We start from the raw sequence: 22,692 nt of genomic DNA, 5'->3' as shown, positions 1-22,692 counted from the left end.
AGTGTGAGAAAAGAAAGACGTAAGATAATTCTATGGTTGGGCTGGAGAGATGCCTCAGTGGTTAAAAGCATGCTGTTCTTACAAAGTCCAGATTTGGGGTTCTATAACCTACACCAGGAAGTTCACAACCCCTTCTAACTGCAGCCCCAGCGAATCCAAGGGTGTCCTCTGGCCTTCGTGGGCCTCTTCACTCACACATATGCATAATTAAGAGCGTTTTTAAAAAAAAATCTTTGAAAAGATCATTCTATAATTGTCTCTCACTGGTTGCTTTATCAAATTAATACATGTTCCCTGAGTATAGGAATCGAGTATTGTTTAGCTTTCCTGAAAATAGAGCTTAGGAAAACCAGAATTGTACTATGGGTCCCTGGACAAATTCTTTGCCACTTATTCAGAGTTTCTGAGATCTTGGTTTTCTTACCTGAGACTGTCATTTGTACCTCAGAAGGAGCCAGGATGTGTCTCAAAGCAGTAGTTCTCAATCTGTGTATGTGGGGGGGGGGGGAGGGGATGACCTTTTCACAGGGGTCGCCTAAGACCATCTGAAAACACAGATATTTATGTTACAATTCATAAGAATAGCAAAATTACAGCTATGAAGTAGTGACAAAACTAATTGTATGAATTGCTAGAGCTCTTTAGATAATTGTTTCTTAGGGCCTAGATTTTTGTGAGTTATGTTAGAAGATAGCAAGATTGTTATGTCTGAAAGGATAGCAAATTGCCCTGCACTGGTTAGGACTGAAAAGTGACTAACTCATGGTTAGGTCTCACCATGTCCCAGGCAGGCCTCAGCTTTGCTGGAATTACAGGCATGCAGCATCACACCCATCTCAGCTGAATGGTCTGACCCTGGTCAAAGGAAAAGTGCAGCTGATAGCTGATAAGGACGTCTCCATGCCTTTACCGCTCGCACTCTTAGTGATAGGCATATTGACTAGTTCTGCTTCTTCTGCTACTGCTGCTCTGTGAATTTTCTCTTTTGTGGAGGGATGGAAGGTAGCTAGCTGTCTCCTGCCCTCATGTCTTACACTGTAGCCTTGGACACAGGCCAGTGCTCTGCTGGGCTGCGGAGGCATTGGTCCCTGACGGGCGTGTCTGAGCATTTGGTCAGAGGGCCAAATGCCTCTCAGGGTAGCTGGTGTTTCCACATGGCATAGGTCAAGACTAAAAATAGGAATATAAAACCTCCTCCTGCCGTGGCTCAGCCGGTCTGAGGATTCTAGAGGTGACATTTCCACTCTGCACTTCCTCTCGCCACGACCAAGTTCATGTCCATACCATAGTGCAATCTTGCATTTCTCATGAATGGCCAAGTCCCAAAAGCACTTTTTCAGGTCAGACACTCGAGGCTCCTGAGGCCCAACTGATCAACAGGGAATTTTGTCTGCACAGCTGAGCATCAGAGGCCAACTGAGGGAAGGACGGCAAAGTTTTCTGACAGGGTTAGTGTGTCTGGTTGTGAATGTGGAGGCTTCTTCCTTCATGTAATCTACATGTCCCTATTACTTCGAAACATGTGCCATGAGGGTACCACAGCCCGTGCCCCTAATAGCTGCAGACTACAATAAGAAGTAATAAGTATACAAATAAGAGCACACCACTGAATTATCCAGTACTGAGGTTAAAGAAAAGTGGTTGGCGGGTGTTGGAAGCTGATTGGCGAAAAGAGGCAGCCCGCTTCATCGAGGGTGTGGTCCTGGGTTGAATTTTCAACTGCTACTTGCCATCTTCATAGGCAGGCTGTGGGAAACCTGAAACAGTAACCTCTCTGGACACCCGTAGGGTGATGGGTCTGGCTATCACCGCGTACAGACAGACAGATAGATCACCAGGAATCAATGAGAAAAAGCAACTCCCGCAAAAATTAAAGATTGCAACTTTACGGGCAGCACCAGGGTGTCTTTGTTCTTTGGGGACTGCTCCTGCATCACACTGAGATGGAGCAGAGGATTTTTCCATTCTGGAAGCTAGGAAGGCCAAGACTGAGGAGTTCACATCCCGAAAGAGGGTTGTCTCTGTGTCACCCCATAGCAGACAATGGAAGGACAAAGAGAGAGAGTGTTGGGGAGCTTAACTCTTCTCAGGAGCTTATACTCTCTACGGCCCACCCCCTCCATAGCCCACCCCCTCCATAGCTCACTCTTTTCACAACCCACTCGCACCATAGCCCCCTCTCTCCACCTCAGCTTCAAGGCCATTCTTGAAAGGCAAGTCCTCCTGCATCCTCATCACATGTTCCGGGTTCCACCTCCCATTGCATTGGGTGCAGAGTCTCCCACACACGAAGACAAGGGACCCCTTTCAAACCATAAGAGACACTAAACTGATTTGAAGAATGAAATTTTGAATGACTCTGAGCATGGTCCCAGGATAGCGTATGGCTTATTCCTCTAACCCCAGTTGAAATACAGCAATATTTATTGAGCACCTACTATCATAGATTTCCTTTTCAAAAACCAATAGTGTAACCAACTCTTATTTTCTCCCACTCAAAACTGCACCAATGATGCTACCTAATTTAGCACCATTTCTTTACTTCATCATAGTTTCTCATACAGTTAGAGCAATCGGTTAGAAAGGGAAGCATACTGTTTGAAAATGCACTGTATACATTTTTTTCTTGGTACTAGACATGACCAAGTGATTTGTTTTGACAGAATGGTTATACGCCACTGCATATTGCTGCCAAGAAGAACCAGATGGACATAGCGACTTCTCTGCTGGAGTATGGTGCTGATGCAAATGCGGTTACCCGGCAAGGGATTGCTTCTGTCCATCTTGCGGCTCAGGAAGGGCACGTGGACATGGTTTCACTGCTCCTCAGTAGAAATGCCAATGTGAACCTGAGCAATAAGGTAACTTTCTTCTTGTTGTTGTGCAAAACATACAATACAATAGAGATTAAATCCCCAGAAAAGTCTAAATATTGATCAAAACTTTGGAGCCGATAGAATATGCAAGGCTGGCAAGACGGCTCAGCAGGCTAAGGTATTTGTTGCCAAGCCTGATGACCTAAGTTCTATCCCTGAATCCACATGGTAGAAGGAGAGAACCAACTCACCCAAGTTCATTAATAGAGCAAGAACATTACCGTCATGTAACACTATATACTATATAATAACTATCATTGACTTTTTCTTGACATTAGCACCACTAATGTTTTTAGAGTCTTTGATGTTTAGTGGTGAGTGCCCACATATGTTGGGGGAAGGCAGTATGCTTGCTTATCTTTGCTTTAAAAATATCACTACAAAGAAGTGAATGAGAAGGAACGGGGACCCAGGTGGATCAAATGTCACAGTCCTGAGCCATATCAGGTGGTGAGCATCCTCCGCCACTCTGGGGAACTCTGCAATTTTTTTTTGTGAAGCCTGTGGTCAGTACTGCTGACATAGGGTCCACACAGAGTGGCACACGCCCTTACTCTGTAGGATTTTTTTTTAAGACTCAATGCTAACTCTCCTAGAATTCACACACCAGATCTCAAACCAGCCACATGCATGCTCCCACCCCTCTCTATGACTGACAACCACACCCTTGGAATCTCTTGCAGAACGGCCTCACCCCACTCCATCTGGCTGCTCAAGAAGACAGAGTAAATGTGGCTGAAGTCCTTGTCAACCAAGGGGCCCACGTAGATGCCCAGACAAAGGTATGCCACCTCTCCCATGCAGCAAGGAAGGAGCCCTACCAAGTGCCCCTGGAGTGACAGCCCTCAGTAGGAAATCTGCAGCCATGGCATAGTCAGGAAACTGCCTTGATCCTGTCAGCCACAGACAGCACTTTCATTCAAGGGCCAGTCTCTGGCAATGGCATTTCAGGCAGTGTCATCTTTATTGGCCCAAGTTCTCCTTTCGCTGTGTGTCAATATTCTATATTATTACCAGGAATCTTGTCACAGATCTGCTTTGGGGGCAGTGTGTAGGTTTCGCGAGTGACTGAAAAAAGAAAGAAAGAGAAAGAACAAGCAGGAAAAGTTGGTGGCAACTGAGGCCTATTCTGTCTGCATAATGAAAGAGTGATGAAGGAATATTAAGTTGCTCGCATCACAGGTCCCTTGGTGTCTGTACAGCTGACCTATGATTTCTCATATTTTTATTTTCCTCCCTTTCCCTCTGGCAAAACACTGCTTTCAGAAAACAAAGGAAATGCTGACTAATGTCATATAATGCCACAGTTCAAGCACAGATAAAAAACAAAAGGGTATTCTGTGACTATAAAAGATATGATTTCATGTGTATTTCTTTTCTCTGAACATTTGAGACAGGGTCTCTCTATGTAGCTCTGACTGCCTGAAACTTGCCGTGTAGACCAGGCTGGCCTCAAACTCAGAGATCCACCTGCCTCTCCTTCCCCAATGCTGGGGTTAAAGGTGTGCTCTAATACCCCATTCTTCCCTAACACATGTCAGTTTATTACAGGGAAGGGATGATGAGCTGGATGGTGATTCATCCCTGTAATCTTGGTACTTGGTAAGCTGAGGCAGGCAGATTGCTACAGCTTCAAGGGCAACCTCCTGAGTTTTCGGCATGTGAAACCCCATTTCAAAGACATGAATGCCTGTTAAATGTCATGTTCTACATAGAAATATTCCTGTACATATTTGGATTAGTTCTGAATACAATCAGGGAGAGATTTGAGACAAGAGCAGATCACTGACTTGTACTCAGGGTTGGCAAATACACAAAATGCACGCACGCACACACACACACATGCACATACGCACATGCACACTTATGCTTGTGAACACACAATAATAAGTAATTTTTTAATTTAAGAGGCTATTTATAAAACTTTTTTCAGTATTCTGTGGATTTTTATAATTCATATTACCTAACATTCTCCTACTTATCCCTTTACTTATTTTGGAGTGCTGGGAGTCAATCCCAGTGCCTTATACATGCTAGGCAAGCACAGAACTAGCCCCTGAGTAATAGTAAACACTATCAAGATGCTAGTTGTGGCATTATTAAAAGACTGCTCGACACCTATTAAATTAGCAAGCAGTCTTTACAAGCAAACAGGCTGGAGCTGTATAGGTAGCCATAGCAGAGGCTGGAGCTGTAGGTGGAGGTGTCCTCAAGGAAGGCTGCTCAGTGCAGTGAGAGCCCAGGGCTGACACCTGGAGAGCAATTGATCTTAAAACGTGGATGAGAAAGCAAGGGTTTCGTTCTATGAGCGAGTCATGCTGCATAGAAGGCACGTGGTGACAGTAAATGAAATCTCGGGTGAAGTACCACAGAAATGCCAGCCTGAGCCTGTCACCTCTTCCCCATTTGTGTATTTGGGAGGTGTGTTCATACATGGTGTATGCCTACATGTGGGTTTGCATGCATATGACTACATGTGCGGAGGCCAGAGGAGGATGTCCGGAATCTTCTCTGTCTGCTCCCCGCCTTATTTTTTTTCGAGAAGGGGTCTCACCTGAACCTGAACCTGCCATTTCAGCTAGACTAGCTGGCCAGCAAGCTCCACCTTTCCCTGCACCGCCCTCAACACTAGGATTACAAACACAGGAGCCCATGCCTGGCTTCCTGTGCCACATCTTCTTATACAAATACATCTGTCCGGTTTAGCAAGCATGACAGTCGGCCCTCTCTTGTTTCTTATTTTCCTTCGTCAGTCCCTTATTTAGCAAAGACTTACAATATTTACTGAGCACCTGTGATGTGCAGGAGATGCTGATAGCGAACATTGTGTACCAAGCACTTTCTAACCGCTAGCCGGAGAGGATTTCCCAAGTTGTGTGTCTCTAGGCATGTCTTTGCACAGTGCCTTTTTCTCTGAGAATCCTGGGAATGAACGATCCCATCTCTGAGAGCACAAGGTGACTCTTCTTAGCTGTGCACACATTTTAAAAATTATCTATTATTGTCATGCTTGCGATGTATGTGCGAGTGCAGGATATCAGCTATAGCACACGCGTGGACATCAGAAGGCTTTTGGAAGTCAGGTCTATCCTTCAATCATGGGTTCCAGAGATGGAACTTGAACTCAGGCCATCAGGCTTGGCAGAAAACATTCAAACCTGGTGAGCTATCTCTCTGTCCCCCATGCACACGTATTTTTTAACAAAGGCTTTGTGACAGCAAGAAGGCTAGTGTCTCGGACAGAATAGTAGAGATGACCTTAGTTCATAGACAGGAGGGGGCACAGGGAAAGACCACAGTCACATAGGCCTATCAGTCCATTGTAACAACTTAGCATCTTACCGAGAGCAGGTAGAAAAACTATAAATTTAAATGGCATGTTTGAATATTCAAAGTGACTCACTCTTTAAACCTACAACATTTGGCACAAGAGCTGCTGGAGAATGGTGTGTTATTGTGCAAGTTAAAAAACCTGGAGAAGGAGCCAGATGGTGGTGGCAGCGGCACATGTCTTTAGCCCCAGCACTCGGGAGGCAGAAGCAATCGGATCTCTGAGTCTACAGAGCTAGTTCTAAGACAGTCAGCACTATACAAACCTGTCTTGAAGCAGGGATGGTCACGGACAAAGCAAGCAAAACAAACCCATGAAGAATATTTTAATATTAACACTACCCCTTTTCCACTGAGCTTAGAAAAAAGGGTTGTTTTTTTAAAGATTTATTTATTTAGTGTGTATACAGTGTTCTGCCTTCATGAGTTCGTGACTTTCCTAGTGCTGCGACCCTTTAATACAGTTCCTCATGTTTCTGTGACCACCCCCGCCCCCATAACATTCTTGCTACTTCATCAATTTTGCTACCGTTGTGGATGGTAATGCAAAGAGCTGTGTTTTCTGATGGTCTTAGGTGACCCCCGTGAAAAGGTTGTTTGATCCCCTCTGAAGGAGTTGTGACCCACAGGTTGAGAACCTCTGAACTAGAGCAACTATACCAAGATCAAGTTCATCCTTAGACAATAAGAACTCATGTTTTGACTCTTTCTATGCCTCTGCCTATCCACAGAGGCTTTTTGTTTTTACTCCTACAAGTTCTCACTATTCAAACCTGGCTGTCCTGGAGTCCTGGGATTAAAGGGATGTGCCTCTCCACCACTCCTGCCCTGCCCCCTCCCAAGCTTGTCACTTAGCCATTTTGTTAGAGAATAGAGCATTCGGTTAACACTAACCTAGTCTGTCCATATAACACTCTCTGATGGCAGCAACCAGTTACTGAGTCCACCTGTCTACGGGGCTGATCATTCCGTCTTTCCTTCCTGTCCTGAACAGGATCTAGAGAGTAAAGAGCTGACGTAAGGAAAAGACAATTACTTATTTTTATGTTCAATCAGATATATTAAGACTAACTCTGAAAAGGGCATTTTTTTGTTATGGGGAAGAATCTTTAAAAAAAAAGTATTTTCCAGCTCAAAAGGAAGGTTGAATAATACTTTTACTTCCATTTAGAAATGCTGTTACTAAAAGTGTATTTACAATGTTTCTTTTTTTTATAAAATGTAATTACAGATGGGCTACACGCCACTCCATGTGGGCTGTCACTATGGAAACATCAAAATAGTCAATTTTCTGCTGCAGCACTCTGCAAAAGTTAACGCCAAAACAAAGGTGGGTGCCTTCCCCTTTCTTTCCAGCACAATCCTTGGTTTTGCATTCAAGGAGGTGGCACGTCATTTCTGCATTCTTCCTTCTGCAGAATGGATATACACCACTGCACCAGGCAGCTCAGCAGGGCCACACGCACATCATCAACGTCTTGCTGCAGAACAACGCTTCCCCCAATGAACTCACTGTGGTAAGCTGTGGACCCGCACGACGGGACTGGAGAGACAGGGGGACTCAGACGTCTTCTCGTGTTTTTATCACACACCAGTTGCTTTTCTCAATCTCCTATAAAGCCCTCAAGTGGGGACCATATCGTGAGCTGTTCAAACAGGAGTAGTAAGCCAGTGTTTCACACTCTAAAAATACTCATGTCATCCCCACTTAGAGAAGCACATAATGAGAGAAAAGTGCTATTTACGTCCCAATTGACTGTTGACACGGAACCACATGTAACTGCCTGGACCTTGAGGCATAGGCTAAGAACAGGTGAGCTAGGCTGTTATAAAGTATGTTGATTAGTTATCTCTCTGTCACTGTGACAAAACACCTAATAGAAGGAAAGTCTTTCTTTGGCTGGCAGTTGCACAGGTGTCAAGCCATGATCACTTGTCCCCATCGTGTTGAGTCTTCAGTGAAACTGGACATTATGGCAGGGGGTGCTTATTGAAGCTCATATCATGGCCACCAGGAAGCAAAGAGAAAAAGGAGTCTAGGGTCCCAATACACCCTTTGAGGACATACCCCCTAATGGCATAACTTCCCTCCATTAGTCCCAACATGCCAGCAGCACCAACATTTTCAAATACATTTAGGATTCCAACTATAAAGTTATGTCTCTGATATGGTGTGGTGAGACACAGGTGTTGCAGTGACTGTAGACAGAGTTTCTCTGTGTCCTGGCAGTCGCTCCCAAATAACCACTCAGAAACGTGTTAATTGTAAATGCTCACTTGATAGCTCAGGTTTGTTCCTAGCTAACTCTTACATTTTAAATTAACCCATACTTCTTATCTATCCTCTGCTGCATAGCGGTACCTTCTTGCAACACAACATGCTCATCTTGCTTCTTTCTGTCTCTCTCATGACTCCTCAGACTCTGCCCTTCTTCCCAGTGTCCTGGCTCTCCCACCTAACCTTATCCTGCCCAGCTATTGGCCTGTCAGCGTCTGTATCAAACCAATCACGGGCGAGGTACATTCACACAGTGTAAAGGAATGTTCCACAGCAGGCTGAGTAACCGTGTCTACATTTTCCTGCTTCCAGAATGGGAACACAGCCCTGGCCATCGCCCGGCGTCTTGGCTACATCTCCGTGGTTGACACACTGAAGGTCGTGACAGAGGAAACTATGACCACCACTGTGAGTAACGAATGTAGAACTTTCTTACTTGGAAAGCCAAGTTCCCAGATGGCAGTTTCTCTAGGCTTTTCTAGAATGTTCCTTCTTTCTCCTTTCATAGACTAAGTACCACATTTTAAAATATTATCACCTTATTGGTGGTGGCCAGTGTAGCAAAACCCTCATTTCTGATATGAACAAAATTTGAAACAGTAAAAATATGTATCTTTTAAAGATGCACATGGAGCTGAAAGAGATAGCTCAGAGTAGAGGACCTGCCCAGCACTGTGCCTCAGGCGGTGTTTCGGCTGTCAGTAGCACCCACTCCAGGGGATCCAGTGCCCCCTTCTGGCCTCACAGGTTACTGTATCCACACTTGCTCAGACACATAGACGGAGATACAGACACATAAATAACTAATGAAACATACCTGGAGAAAATAGTTATGTAAGCAGATAGAGATTTTTTATGTCATGTTCTATCAAATAAGTTTGTTTTTTAAAATCATGGCGTTGTAAAGACTTTGAAAATTTAATGTAAGCTCTTTAAAATGTCATTTTTGCAAAGATAATGCCTTCTTAAAGTTATGGGTAGATAGGAATTGGTTTTAATTGTCATTATTATTTTTTTGAATACCTGTTGGGGTTTTCATAAGGAAACCAATATTTTTCTTAAATTTTAAAGTAAACATTTACCAGATGGCCCTATTGCACTAGACACATGTAATTATTACCTTTCACTGTGTATGTTGAGGGTACACACATGCCATGATATATGTGTAGAAGTCAGAGGATAACTTGTAAGAATCTGTTCTCTCTTCCTACTATGTAGGTTCTGGGGATGAAACTAGGATCATCCCTCAGGCTTGGCAGCCAGTGTCTTTCCACACTGACACACTGAGCTATCTTCACCAGCCCTTGACAAAAAAAAAAAAAAAGGAACAAAAAACCAAAACAAAAACACTTCAGAAACCATTGTAACCCTGTCTAATGCCTTCAAACTAGACTTGGCAACTTAGGGATTAAGAACAGTTAGGAGAGTGGGATTTGGGGCGATTGCCATCATTTCCCATTTCTCACCTTCCAGTCTGAAGGAAGACAAGGCTACAATGCACAACTTACTTCGTATGTGCAGAGCTTTACATAGAAAGCCGTGGGCTAAGGCTGTCTGCAGCTACCTGCCGGCCGAGTTATTTGGCAGTTTGCAGGTTTTCAAAACTACAAATAAACCTGCTGAGTAGAAGAGAGAAATTGTAAGGTTTACAAGACAGAAAATACCCACTAACCAGGTTCTATTTCTGTCATTACCATAGAGTTTAGGGTGAAAAATGGATTCATCAGTTCACACAGCCTTCAAAATCTAAAATCGGTTACTGAGTTCTTTTGGATATTTTTGCTGGTGTGCGTTTTGTTTTGTTTTGAGACAGAGTCATGTCACAGAGATTAGCCTGCTTCTGCTTCTGACCCCAGAGTACAGGCATGCACTACCAGACCTGTCTGCTATTAAATTCTTAGAGGAAGGATAAGCAAATAACATTCTCCAGCCTTGACATTATGGATTTCCCATATAGCTCTCTCTAGAGGAGGAAGGAGTAGGAGAAAAACAAGCTGTTTAACAGTAGCCAAGTGTCACGATGCTACAGATGTTCGAGTCATCATAGTTAATACATCAGATTGCTTTTTCAGTATTAGAGGACAATCCTTGTCTGGTAGTTAAAAATACAAATCATAATTGAATTCTTCATCTGTTGGGCAATTTCACAATGTTTATGTGAAATAAAAATAAAAGCTTTGGGCTAGAGGAATGGCTTAGCAGTTGGTGAACTCCTAGGGGACTCATGTTCAGTTTCCAGAACTCACACTGGTGGCTCACAATAGCTGGTGACTCTGGTTTAGGGGATTCAGTGCCCTCTTCCGGCCTCCGCAGCCACCTGTGAGTGGGCATGCGTGTGCGTGAGTGCACGCACTTGCTCGCACACACCCCCCTACACACACACAGAGATGAAACACTAAAAAGCATTAAGCTACACTAGAGGAGGCCTGATTTAATTAGTAAAGCATGGACAAGGCTTTGAGTTGGATTCTCAATATGCCACAGCAACTACCAGTCTAGAGCTACAGAAATGAGAACCCAATACTGCCATCTTCCAGAAAGAACCAGGCTCCCACCAGAGTCCATGGCAGTGGGGCCGCTTCACATGTATGTCATCACTAAGCTTGGGTGGTGACTTTCTTCAAGGGGGCAGGAAAATACATGCTAAGAGCAAGGTCCAGACTGCCCCAGGAAGGGAACATGGCCTCCCCAAATGCCATAAATGCTCATGGTGGCCAGCAAGAAAGACAGGCCTGAGGAATTGTTCCAACCTTCTGGAACTTTTGTCACAAACTCAGAAACAACCTACTCAGCCCTGCTCTAGTGCTTTTGTATAAATTCCTTAGATGGGAGTGATGTGATTTGGGGTTGGTATCTATAATCTTAAAATAATGAGCACAGCTGAGCCCTTACCACACTCATCATCTTGCCCTAGCAAGTTACTGGGACCACAGCAGACATTGTTTCTATTGGCAGGCTCTTCTGCATGGAGACAGGGTGTGAGGTAGTAAATAAATGCCTTCATTGTCACAGTAGCATGAGGATCCAAATGCCAAGCGTCTGAAGGGATGTTCTCCCTTTGATGGCATTAAAGTTGTATTTCATTCTATCACATTTCTTGAAATACTGTTTTTCCAGAAGCCACAATCAGAGAATATCTAGCAGCCAGCTGTCCGTTACCAACACCATTCTCTGTGTAAAGAAACCAGGACTCCCGGGAGAAATAGCTACCTGTAGGACTAGAGAAGGATTGCCTCAAAGCAAGTGTGATTAGTTTGCTTTCCGTTGCTGTGATAAAACGCTTACCAGAAGCAGCTTTGGGAGCAGGACCAGCTATCTAAGCTTAGGTTATTCCTATGGACAGGCTACAGTCCATCACTGAGCAAAGCCAGGACAGGGAGTTACAGTAGGAACCTGGAGGTAGGAATTGAAACCCAGGTGATGGAGGAATGCTGCCTACTGGCTCACTCCCCTGGCTTGCTCAGGTACCATCTTTGTACAACCCAGGACCATCTACCAGGAGTGGCACCATCAACAGTGAGCTGGGCCCTCGACATCAATCATCGATCAAGAGTTTCCTACACACATACCTACTTACACACCAAGCCAATAGAGCTAATTCTCCAGTTGAGGGTACACTGTCATCACTACCAAAGTTGAATAAAATATGTGAATAAAATTATGGGTGGTGTCATGCACAAATCAATAGGAAGAGTTCGTGGTGACCAAGGTGGGGACACTTTAACCAAAGCAACAAAGAAAATATTAGAGCATAGTTCAAAGCATGAGGCAAATATATCTGAGCCCATATTGGTGTAAACGAATGACGGAATGTGTGGGAGAGAATGTGCAGGTACCTGAGGGAAAAGAATTACAAAAAGTCCAGGGCGTTCCATTCATTGTCAGAATACTAGCCTCAAGGCCTTATTCAATCCTGAGAAATGTGGCTGAGAAATAACCCCCTGGTAAAGGATTCCAAATGACTTAGGAAAATCCTTCATCCTCAAGGAAGCACCAAACATAGTTACCTACTGCCCAAAGATGGGCTGAACATAGTGATCTCGGTCCACAACACAGACAGGAACAGTCTGCAAGCAAAGGAGAACACAGTAAGTTTACAGAGAACTCTGACAGTACTGCCTCAGCCTGAAAACTATGATGAGGGACTTTACAATATTAGAGACTATAAAACTAACTGGAAGTTTATTCTAAAGAAGTGACCAATTTCAGTATTATTTACTGAGAGAGGCACAAAATGTTTTTATTTACACATAACAATTGAGCATAGGAGGATAATGTACCAGAAAATATCATTAAGAAACTGAATTGAAGCCAGCAGTGGTGGTGGCAGCAGCAGCAGCAGCAGCGGCGGCGCACACCTTTAATCCCAGCACTCAGGAGGCAGAAGCAGACAGATCTCTGTGAGTTTGAGGCCAGCGTGTACCACCACAGCCCAGTTTAAGATTTATTTATATTTATCTTTTGTGTATAGGTGCTTTGCCTGAATATGTGTGTGTGTGTGTGTGTGTGTGTGTATCACATGCATTCAGAAGGCTAAAGAGGGCTTCTGATCCCCTAGGAACGGAGATACAGATTGTCACAATCTGCCACCCAGCTCCTCTGCCAGAGCAGCACGTTTCCTTAACCACTGAGCATCCCTCCAGCCCCTGCTTTCAGTGTTTTGACTTACATGATACTGCTTCTGTCTTTTTAATGGATGTAGATTATAAAGTTAGGAAGCATGAGTCAGGAAGGCGCTCACTCTGCCACTTAGTGCTCTTTGATGGCAGTTTTTTTTTTTTTTGGAAGCTAAGATGATCCTCCTGCAAATTGATGCGCGTAGTTGAAAAATATGCATAACCTATATAATGTTAATATTTTGCTGTATCCTGTCCATGAGATGGACACGTAGTGGGGAATACAATGGAAGCAAGAGGCTTGGCACGAGCAATAATGACAAATTCCTTGCTGCTATTTTGGGCTATCTTCTTCCTCGACCCTGAGTGGGATGTGATATTTGGTTCTTCTGGCGTGGACAAGCACAGCGATGCTTTTGTCACTGAAAAAGCCTTATTGGTGACCACAACCTCTCATCTGCTACATTTCGTCCCTGGAAGACTTCCACCTCATACTCCTTTGAGGAGTTCTTCTGAGGACCCCCCACACACACACACACCCGTGCTGCTCAAGGGAGAGAGCATGTGTGTAAAGCCTCCTGGGTTCTCTACCCTGAAGTCTCACCGGCTATAAATCAAGTCAGAAATTGCTAAGTCCATTCATACTGAAGCAGCTGCTTTTTGTTGTTGTTTCCTAGACCATCATTGAGAAGCACAAGATGAATGTTCCGGAAACAATGAATGAAGTTCTCGATATGTCAGATGATGAAGGTACGGCAGTGTCCTGGGGGGGTCGTCATGGTGATGAGTGACTGGGTATCTGTTGCATCCAGAAGAAAGGCCTTTTCCAACATGTTTCGGGGAATGTTTAAATGTTGTGTTGTGGTATTGGGAATGAGTATTTTCATGCACTTCTGTTGTCACTTAAATCATGCAGTTCGTAAAGCCAACGCCCCCGAAAAGCTCAGTGATGGGGAATATATCTCAGATGTTGAAGAAGGTATTTACACCCTTATACTGTGATGAGACTTAACTTCTACCTTCAGCTTTCATACCTTAGCTCTCAACAGTAACCCTTCCTCAAGTTACTAACTTCTCATGGAATTCTGAGAATTAATTTTGGGGCCATTTAAAGGCTTACCTTCGTCCTACTGTCTTTCAGACTTGATTTCTCAAGCTCATTTTCCATCTTTAAGGAGGAACAAATGTCGCTACTTATCAGGGTTCCTCTCTGTTGTTTCTATCAAGCAGAAAATGGACAGTTTCATTGTTTGCAACTGAAATCTCCAAAGAGGGCAACTTACTGCTTATGGTTTGTTTGTTTTTGTTTTTTCCTTCAGTGGAAAAGGCATCCTTACAGGTCACAGGCAGAATGCCCAGTCTGCAGAGTGCCCTGCAGCTCTACAGTAAGATGGGCTTTGGACTTGGGACAAAGTATGGAAATTCAACCCAAATAAAACTGCTTTTAAACTCTAGATATTCTATGAGGCCTGAGAAGGAGATTGGTATACATTAAGGCTGTATTTCATGTGTTCAATGAAACTACTCATTTTCAGCTTTGCTTAAAAGAATGATACTCTTGGCCATGTCATTCACTTACATATATGTTTGTGTGTGTGTGTATATATATATATATATACATATATGTGCATATGAAATTTTTGAAAGGTCTGTTGGAAAAGTACCATTGTATAAGTGAATAAATATTGTAAGGATGGTAAATTTTGGAATTTCACTGAAATAATGAAATATTTACTATATTGAATGCACATTTATTATTATTATTTTAATTCAAGACAGGATCTCTCTATATAGCCTTGGCTGTCTTGGAACTCTCTATGTAGACCAGGCTGGCCTTGAGCTCAAAGAGATCAACCCGGCTCTGCCTCCCTAGTGCTGGGACTAAAGGCATGTGCCACCATTCCCCTGACTTTTTATTATCCTCCAAAATGACTGTCTTCCTCACTGCTCCTGCCCCTGCCCCCTTACATAGTGCTTTTTCTCTCTTGTGTCAGTCTTAGCAAGATTTTAATTCAGATTTACTGGGAGCCTAAGTAGTGGGAAAACCTACCTGATGCAAAGTGGCTGTGACCTTTGTGACATCCCACAGCTGCAGAGAAGACAGTGGGGGGCGGGGGATGATGCTCTCCCAGCAACTGCTGCCCTGAAGTTGTATCAAGACTCTTGATCATCTATGGCTATTGGTTTTAATGCTTTTTTTATAGGCTTTTCCATAAGTTGTATGTCTACCTCTCTTATCTCCCATTGGATATGGTCAGATACTCCTGAGAAGTCTTGTGTTTCCCTATTACAGAGGATTCCTTTGCCACGTTTATAGCAATTTCTCATGTGCCCATGTCGTTTTTTTGTTTTTTTAAGTGATGTGCTTCCCTGTGTATACACAAACAAAACAGGATTCAAAGAATGTTTTCCAAGTAAAATTAGCATGAAATACAATATCACAGTCATTATCAGCAATGTTCCTGCTCTTTTAACAAAATATCCAAGGTTACCACCCTGATGAGAAGCCAAGTTTGAATGGACCATGTAAGAGCTTTGTTTATGTGGGTCAATTATCAGATAATTCCAAAACAAGAGAAAATTGAATCTCTAAAGTTGAATTTAATTCACTTAATGAAATAGAAATGGCAATCATTTCCTTTATATTTGCAAACTTGAAAGTCAGAGTGACTTATAATTATCATTTGTGCCTTTCTTCGAATTCTTATTTTTTTTCCCTCTGTGGGGTGTGTTCATGGTTGTCAGAGTTATTCGGCTTTTGATTTTAAAATGTCATAGAACTAGATGGGGGAGAGCGGGACTTAAGGTCAGTCCACTTGAATACCCCTGTAGCTGGAATCTTTTTTGCTAGAACATTCTTTGCCCAGATATCTCAAATTGCCTGATCTAGTCTGAATAATCTTTTAGAGTCCCCCACCTCTGTGAACTTCCTGGCTCTTCTAGCTGGTCATTCTGGCTCTGATACATTTGGATCAGGATGATAAGTATTTGAGTTTCATTGACTATCTAGAATAAAATCTACTCTCCTATGTCATAGTCCCGCAAGTGTTTGAAATATTTTAAAAATTATGATCACTTATTATGCTAGAATAAAATCTACTCTCCTATGTCATAGTCCCGCAAGTGTTTGAAATATTTTAAAAATTATGATCACTTATTATGTTGTGTTGGGTGGGTGGGGGCAGACCGGGTGTATGTGTGTGTGTGTGTGTGTGTGTGTGTGTGTGTGTGTGTGTGTGTGTGTATGCACACATGCCATAGAGCATGTGCAGAGGTAAGAGGACTGTTTGTCAGTCCTTCCACCTAGTAGGACCTGTGGGAACACTTCCACCTAGTAGGACCTGCGGGATCAAATTCAGGCATCAGTGTCTGTAGCAGGTGCCTTCACTTGCTGAGTCATCTTTTCCTTCAGGTGTTTGCAAGTGTTTCTTCTACTCTTTCATCTTTGGTCCCCACTTCAGGCTCGTCACAGGCAGTTCCCTTACCGCTCCCACACTCAGTGAGGCCTTTCTCCTGTGTCCCCTTCCACTCAGGTATGTCTGCCATGCATTCAGGTGTCTAAAATGGAGCCCAAGGCTGGACCTGAAGTCTGATCCACAGAGAACCACATAGTAAAGCAGTGTGATTGCTTTCTTCATGGACGACACTGAGCATGTATCACTGAGCCAAGCGTGGGGGTGCACACCTTTCATCCCGGCACTTGGGAGGCACAGGCAGGTGGATCTCTGTGAGTTTGAGGCCAGCCTGGTCTACAAAGAGAGTTGTAGGACAGCCAGGACTGTTACACAGAGAAACCCTGTCTCAAAAAAAAAAAAAAAAAAAAGAAAGAAAGAAAATGTGCCTTTGACTATCCAGCTATTAACTGGGTATAGTGTGTTACAAGAGATTTTCTGCCTGGTTCCACAGCTGCCTTGCCCCAAATGAACACTCAAGACTTATATTAATTATAAAGCTGTTGGCAGTTGGCAATGGCTTCTTATTAGCTACCTCTGTCTAAATTATTAATTCATTTCTAATAATCTAAGTATTTTTACATGGTCTTCTCTTACCAGAGAAGACCTGTTACTCCTCTTGCATCCTACATGATGAAAGCTCAGCAGTTCCACAGAGAAGAGCATGATTTCCTGTTTGTCCCTGCTTATATTCTCTTTCTGCCCAGCTATGTCACTTCTTGCCTGTCTGTCCAGACCTCCAGACCTCTATGGATAGCAAGTGGCAGTTTCTGCCCAGCTACGTTACTTCCTGGGATCACATGACCATTCCTTTCTGCCTATACTTCCCAGAATCCTTTTCATATCCTAGTGCCATGCTGCTCTATTGGCCAACAGTGTTTTATTCATCAACCAATAAGATCAACATATACACAGAACAACATTCCCCATCAAAGGTGCACATGCCTTTAATCTTTAGGAGTTTGAGGCCAGCCTGGTCTACATAGTGAGTTTCAGAGTTCCAGGCTAGATAAGACACACAGTAAGAGCTACATAGAGAAACCCTGCCTTGAAAACCCATAAATAAGAAAATAAATAAATAAATAAATATTACTGTTTGGTGATGGTCCCTAAATTTTCCTAACCTGAGCTCTGCCAACCATCATTTTTACAATCAAGTATGTATATTCTTCTCTGTTATATAGACTAGCATTTCTGTATTATGAGAAATTATCCTAAAACAAATTGGCACGTGTTTTTCATTTTAAAACATCCTTTCCAACTTGACTGACAAATTTGACTTCTAACTCACTTGCCTGATAGTCTCTCCCATCCTTTAATTGTCTCTGTAGTTGGATTTGGGCCTGCAAGTTTGAGTGAGTTCTGTGGCTGTGGCAAGTGTTTGTTTCTGTGAACCCAAAGGCGTTTGAATGCATCAGCGCACCAGATTTAGCAAGAGCCAGACACATATGTGCTGTAGTGTCAGGATGTGGAGGCAGGAGGCCCCAGGGTTAGAGCTGCATAGTGACTTAGGGCTAAGCAGGTCTAGACTGCATGTCATCATGTCTGTATGAAGAGAGAAGGGGAGAGAGGAGGGGAAGGGAGGGGAGGGAAGAAATGAATGTGACAGCCCAGGCTGGGCTGCTGAGAGGTCTAAGCACATATATAGGCAGTGTGTATAGGCAGCTTATGTCAAGAAAGAAAAGGATGAGTTTATAACATGAGAAATAGTGTAAACACTAATTTAGGAAAGAATAGCTATTAAGGGATTCATGACTGGAAGTTTCTCCTTTCTCTCTCTCCACCATTTTCTACTTTGCGTCTCCCTTCTCTTCCTTTTGGTCTCCTTTGAGAAATTAATTATAGGTAAGACATGGTTGTTTAATGCTCAGTTAGTTCCGAAAGGAAGAAAGAAAGAAAGAAAGGAAGGAAGAAAGAAAGGAAGAAAGAAGTCTAGACAGTGCTGTCACTTAATGTCCCAGGAGCACAATGGAGTAGAGATACAGAGAACAAAGACTGAACCATGAGCAGCACCATAGCAAAGCAGGAGCCGGAGAAGCCTTTTCTAGAGCAAGGAGACCACAGGGCATGAGCTCTGCAGAGGGGCAGAGGGGCAGCAGACACTGCAGTAGTCTCCTGCATTCTACATTCATTGCATACACAGACCCCTCATGTGCACACAAACCACTGCCTTTATTCTGCTGCCACTCAGATTCTTACATTTTACAAATGAGTCTGCAATTGAAAAGTAAGATGTGAGGAGAGAAAGAGACCAGAGGAAGAGAAAAAAAAAAGGAACAAGGAGGGGAAAAAGCAAAAGGCAATGGCAGAGAGGGAGAAAGAGAGGGAGAGGGAGATGGAGGTGGAATTGAAGGAAAGGGGAAAAAAGTTGACATCAAGATCAAGGTCCAAGGTGTTTTCTAGATTGGGTGGAGGCAGAGTGGTCATGGGGGCTGGTGTGGCGCTAGGGTAGAGCTCCATAGTAGTTCTGGCTCAGCTTGGACCTTAATTGTGAATTCCTATACTGTGTGTATTTTTATAAATCGAAAAACAAAGCGCAAATGTTATTTTAGCTTGTGGGTTGGAGTATAATGACATTTAACGAACAATAGATGGCACACAATGGGAAATGGATTCGAGCCATTCAAAACAGAAACCAGAGAGCAGAGTGCAGAGAAACTGATGCAGGTCAGGAGGGCACAGCCTTTTGAAGAAAGATGACCTAATCTGGTCTCTCACAGTCTGAGTGAGCCAACTGGGTGTCAGTAGCACACACCTTTAATCCCAGCACTCAGTAGGCAGAGGTTAGCCTGGTCTACAGAAAGAGCTCCAGGACAGCCAAGACTACACAAGAGAAACCCTGTCTCGAAAAACCAAAAGAAAAAAAAAAGATTTTTTTTCCAGTGAGCTATAAAGTCTCCACCAGGTTGAATGCAGACAGTAAGTGTTGAAAGAAAAAAAAGTTAAGTGCAAATGTAGTAGAAATAGTTACTAAGAAGGGATGAGGTTCAGATACAGTAATGCTAATTCCAGCACTTGGGAGACAGAAGCAGGTGGATCTCTGTGAGCTCAAGTCTGAGACCAGCCTGATCTACATAGACTTCCAGGGCACGCCACAGCTACATGCAAAGACCCTGTCTCAAAAATCAGCAACAAAAAGATACAATACAGCAGTAAAATTTGGCAAATAGTACCTTGGTAAATGAGGAAAGTCACTTGGCTCATTCTTGTGTCATAAGAGTTCAACAAACTAAAGTCTTTGCTGTTCACATTGTTTGTTTTAAAAAGTATATACTAATGGGGGAAATAGTGTCACAAAGGCAGAGCTGCCTGTGCAAATATGGAGTTTGGATCCCTAGAAACCCACAAATGCCAGGTGGGCATGGCAGTTCCCTGTAATTCCAGCCCTGGCTACAGAGTCAAAGACAGGGAATTGCCTGGCTAGGTATATTAGACATGACAAAGACCTTGGATTTCTGTTGAGATACCTGGCCTCAGTGAACAAGGTGGAAAGCGGTCTGGAAGACTTCTAATATCATCCTCAGATCTACACACACACATGTGAACCCCTCGGGCTCACACACTTTAATGGGAACACACACACAAATTATGAACAAATTATGCTCTTCAAAGGGTAGTGACAATCTGATCAGGATTATCAGGATGATGGCTTAGTGGTTAAATCGTTCACCCTTGTGCCTAAGGATGTGCCAAGTTCAGATCTCCAGGGCCCACATACATGCCAAGTGGGTGTGATGACCCGCCTGTAATTCCAGTGCTTAGAAGGCAGACAAGGGGTTCCTGGGTCAACTGGACAGCTAGAACTAACCTCACTGCTGAGCTCTGGGTTCAAAAGAGCTACTTTGTATCCATGAGTAAGCAGACAATGACTGGAAGATTCCTGATGGCCTCCACACACACACCACACACACACAGCACACACACACATGACCCCCACTACCACACACACACACACACAAGAGAAAGGTCATAATATTACAAGGCAATAATATATATTTTTTAATTTAATGGCATTGCAACAGAAACAAGCTTCTTTGAGACTATCTTAGTACAAGGACTATGAAGGCCAAGGTGCATGGTCAAGAACATTAAGTATAGATATAGTTTTCGATAGAGTTTTAAAAACTAAAGCAAGGAATCTCCAAATATTTATATAGGGCAGAGTGGTGGTGGCTCACATCTTTAATCCCAGTACTCAGGAGACAGGCAGATCTCTGAGTTTGAGGTTAGCCTGGTCTACTGAACAAGTTCCAGAACAGCCTCCAAAGCTACAGAAAAACCCTGTCTCAAACAACCTAAAATAAAATAAAAATTTATATAGGTGTGTGTGTGTGTGTGTGTGTGTGTGTGTGTGTGTGTGTGTGTAGGTCAGAGGACAACTTTTCGAAGTCAATTCTTCCCTTCCATGAGTCTATCAGGGATTGGACCCAGGTTCTTGGTCTTGACAAGTACCTTTACTCACTGAGCCATATCTCTGGCCCTCAGAGCGGGGACATTTTGTAAACCTACCCGAGCAGTCTTGGTCAGGAAAGAGTAAATATAATTTGACTTGGCATAATCCAAAATTAAGGGGCATTCGAAGGGCCAGTCTGGGAAGTGTGAAGTTGGCTCTCAGAAGCCTACAAGGAATGGTCATGCTTGCTTGCCTGATCTTCCTGGAAATGGTAATAAAGACACAGAGCTATCATGTGAGTGGCTTTCTGAGCCTGGGAGGAAGCCATGAAGATTAGCTAGCTGTAGGGGAGAAAGGGAGTGGTGGTTATGATGTCACTGTTGATAGGCCCAGCAGGAACTGTTCTTACCCAGAATATAAGCGTTTTAGGATACCTCGTGGGTAGTGTCACTCAGCCTTTTTTCCTGGGGTTCTCCGCTTACCTTTCAAACGGCCACTTCATTAGCTGTTTGTGTGTCCCGGAGATGAGCTCGAAATGGTAACTTTAAAATGCTAGAAGGAAAAACCCGTTTCTGTGACTGTGATGAAAACACTCTGACAAAGGAAACTTAAAGGGGAGAGGCTTTACTTTAGCTGGCAGTTCCAGGGTCCAATTCACCAGGTCAAGCCATCTGGAGCCTGAAGTAGCTGGCCTGTTACTGCGCAAGTCAGAGGAACAGAGACATGCACACATGCACCCAGTGGTCAGCTCTTCTCCATTCTTTTAAAGATTTAGTTTTATGTGTACATATAGGATTGTGCGTGTATGCGTGCGTGCGTGCGTGCATGAGTGTGTGTGTGTGCACGCACAGTGACCAGAGAAGAGCTTTGATCCCCTGGAGCTGGAGTTACAGGAGATGGTAGGCTGCCTACAGTGGGTGCTGGGAACCAAAGCTGGGTCCTATGCAAGAGCAGCCAGTACCCTTAACCTCCTGAGCCATCTCTTCAGCCCCAGACGCCTGTCTTAGAACTAGACTTGTTGATTGATTTTTACCTATAATATCTGCTCTTCCAACTCTGTACATTCCCACTTAGACCCGCATAGATAATTAATCCATCACACCCGGAGTGCACCCAGAGTACAAGGGCATCTCTGTATACTTCTCCACCAACCCAAATAGCCGCCACCCATGAGGAGGCTTGCGAGTTGCATGTGTCTCTTTTCTCAGCGCATCGAACCCACCAGGGACTCACATCAGCTCTACTTCTGTATCCTTGCTGCCTCTCAGGCCTGTCTTCTCCTCTCTGTTGTCACCGTCCCACCGGCATCTCTCTGACGGGATCCAGCAGGGTCCATTTTGCATTCCTACCCTGTAGACTCAGCTGTCTGCCCAGCTTCTAGAGAAGTCCTTACAGTTCCCCAGGCACATCATTTATTCCACACCCCCACCCCCACCCCCGCCGCCGCCGCCGCTGTGCTTATGGTGAGCTTCGCCTTTATTCCTGTTGGATAATTGTAGTTTGTTCATTTTCCTGCTTGCGTAGTACTCCACAAAGGACTTACAGTCACCACAATGAGCTTCTCTGCTCTCCTGTTGATAGCAATGTGGATTCTTTGCAGCTTGAAGCTGCTTTCCAGAAAGGTGTCTCCATGGGTGTGTACTGAAGTAGACTGTAGATCTGCGGCTACAACTGTGGAGTTTTTATAGGTTATACAAAGGTAATGGAATTCACACACACACAAAAAAAACAACAACAGGTGAAGGCA

At 43.7% G+C, this 22,692-nt stretch overlaps 1 protein-coding gene across 11 annotated transcripts in view; it reads left to right on the top strand.

Annotated features, from left to right (window-relative positions):
• The window catches only part of Ank3 (ankyrin 3), a 561,730-nt gene that overhangs the window by 432,223 nt on the left and 106,815 nt on the right, over positions 1-22,692 (top strand). For 8 of the 11 annotated variants that reach the window (XM_040732583.1, XM_040732581.1, XM_040732584.1 and 5 more), the window contains 7 exons: positions 2,664-2,861; positions 3,560-3,658; positions 7,438-7,536; positions 7,625-7,723; positions 8,797-8,892; positions 13,778-13,850; positions 14,017-14,079. In XM_040732583.1, coding sequence (XP_040588517.1) covers positions 2,664-2,861; positions 3,560-3,658; positions 7,438-7,536; positions 7,625-7,723; positions 8,797-8,892; positions 13,778-13,850; positions 14,017-14,079 — 727 coding nt within the window. The remainder of the gene's footprint in view (positions 1-2,663; positions 2,862-3,559; positions 3,659-7,437; positions 7,537-7,624; positions 7,724-8,796; positions 8,893-13,777; positions 13,851-14,016; positions 14,080-22,692) is intronic. The other 3 variants (XM_013113894.3, XM_013113896.3, XM_013113897.3) reach the window with 1 other exon arrangement.

Source organism: Mesocricetus auratus, unplaced genomic scaffold (genome assembly GCF_017639785.1).
Source record: "Mesocricetus auratus isolate SY011 unplaced genomic scaffold, BCM_Maur_2.0 Super-Scaffold_100027, whole genome shotgun sequence".
NCBI lineage: Eukaryota > Metazoa > Chordata > Mammalia > Rodentia > Cricetidae > Mesocricetus > Mesocricetus auratus.
The sequence above is the reverse complement of the archived record's forward strand: the minus strand, read 5'-3'. Positions and strand labels throughout refer to the sequence as shown.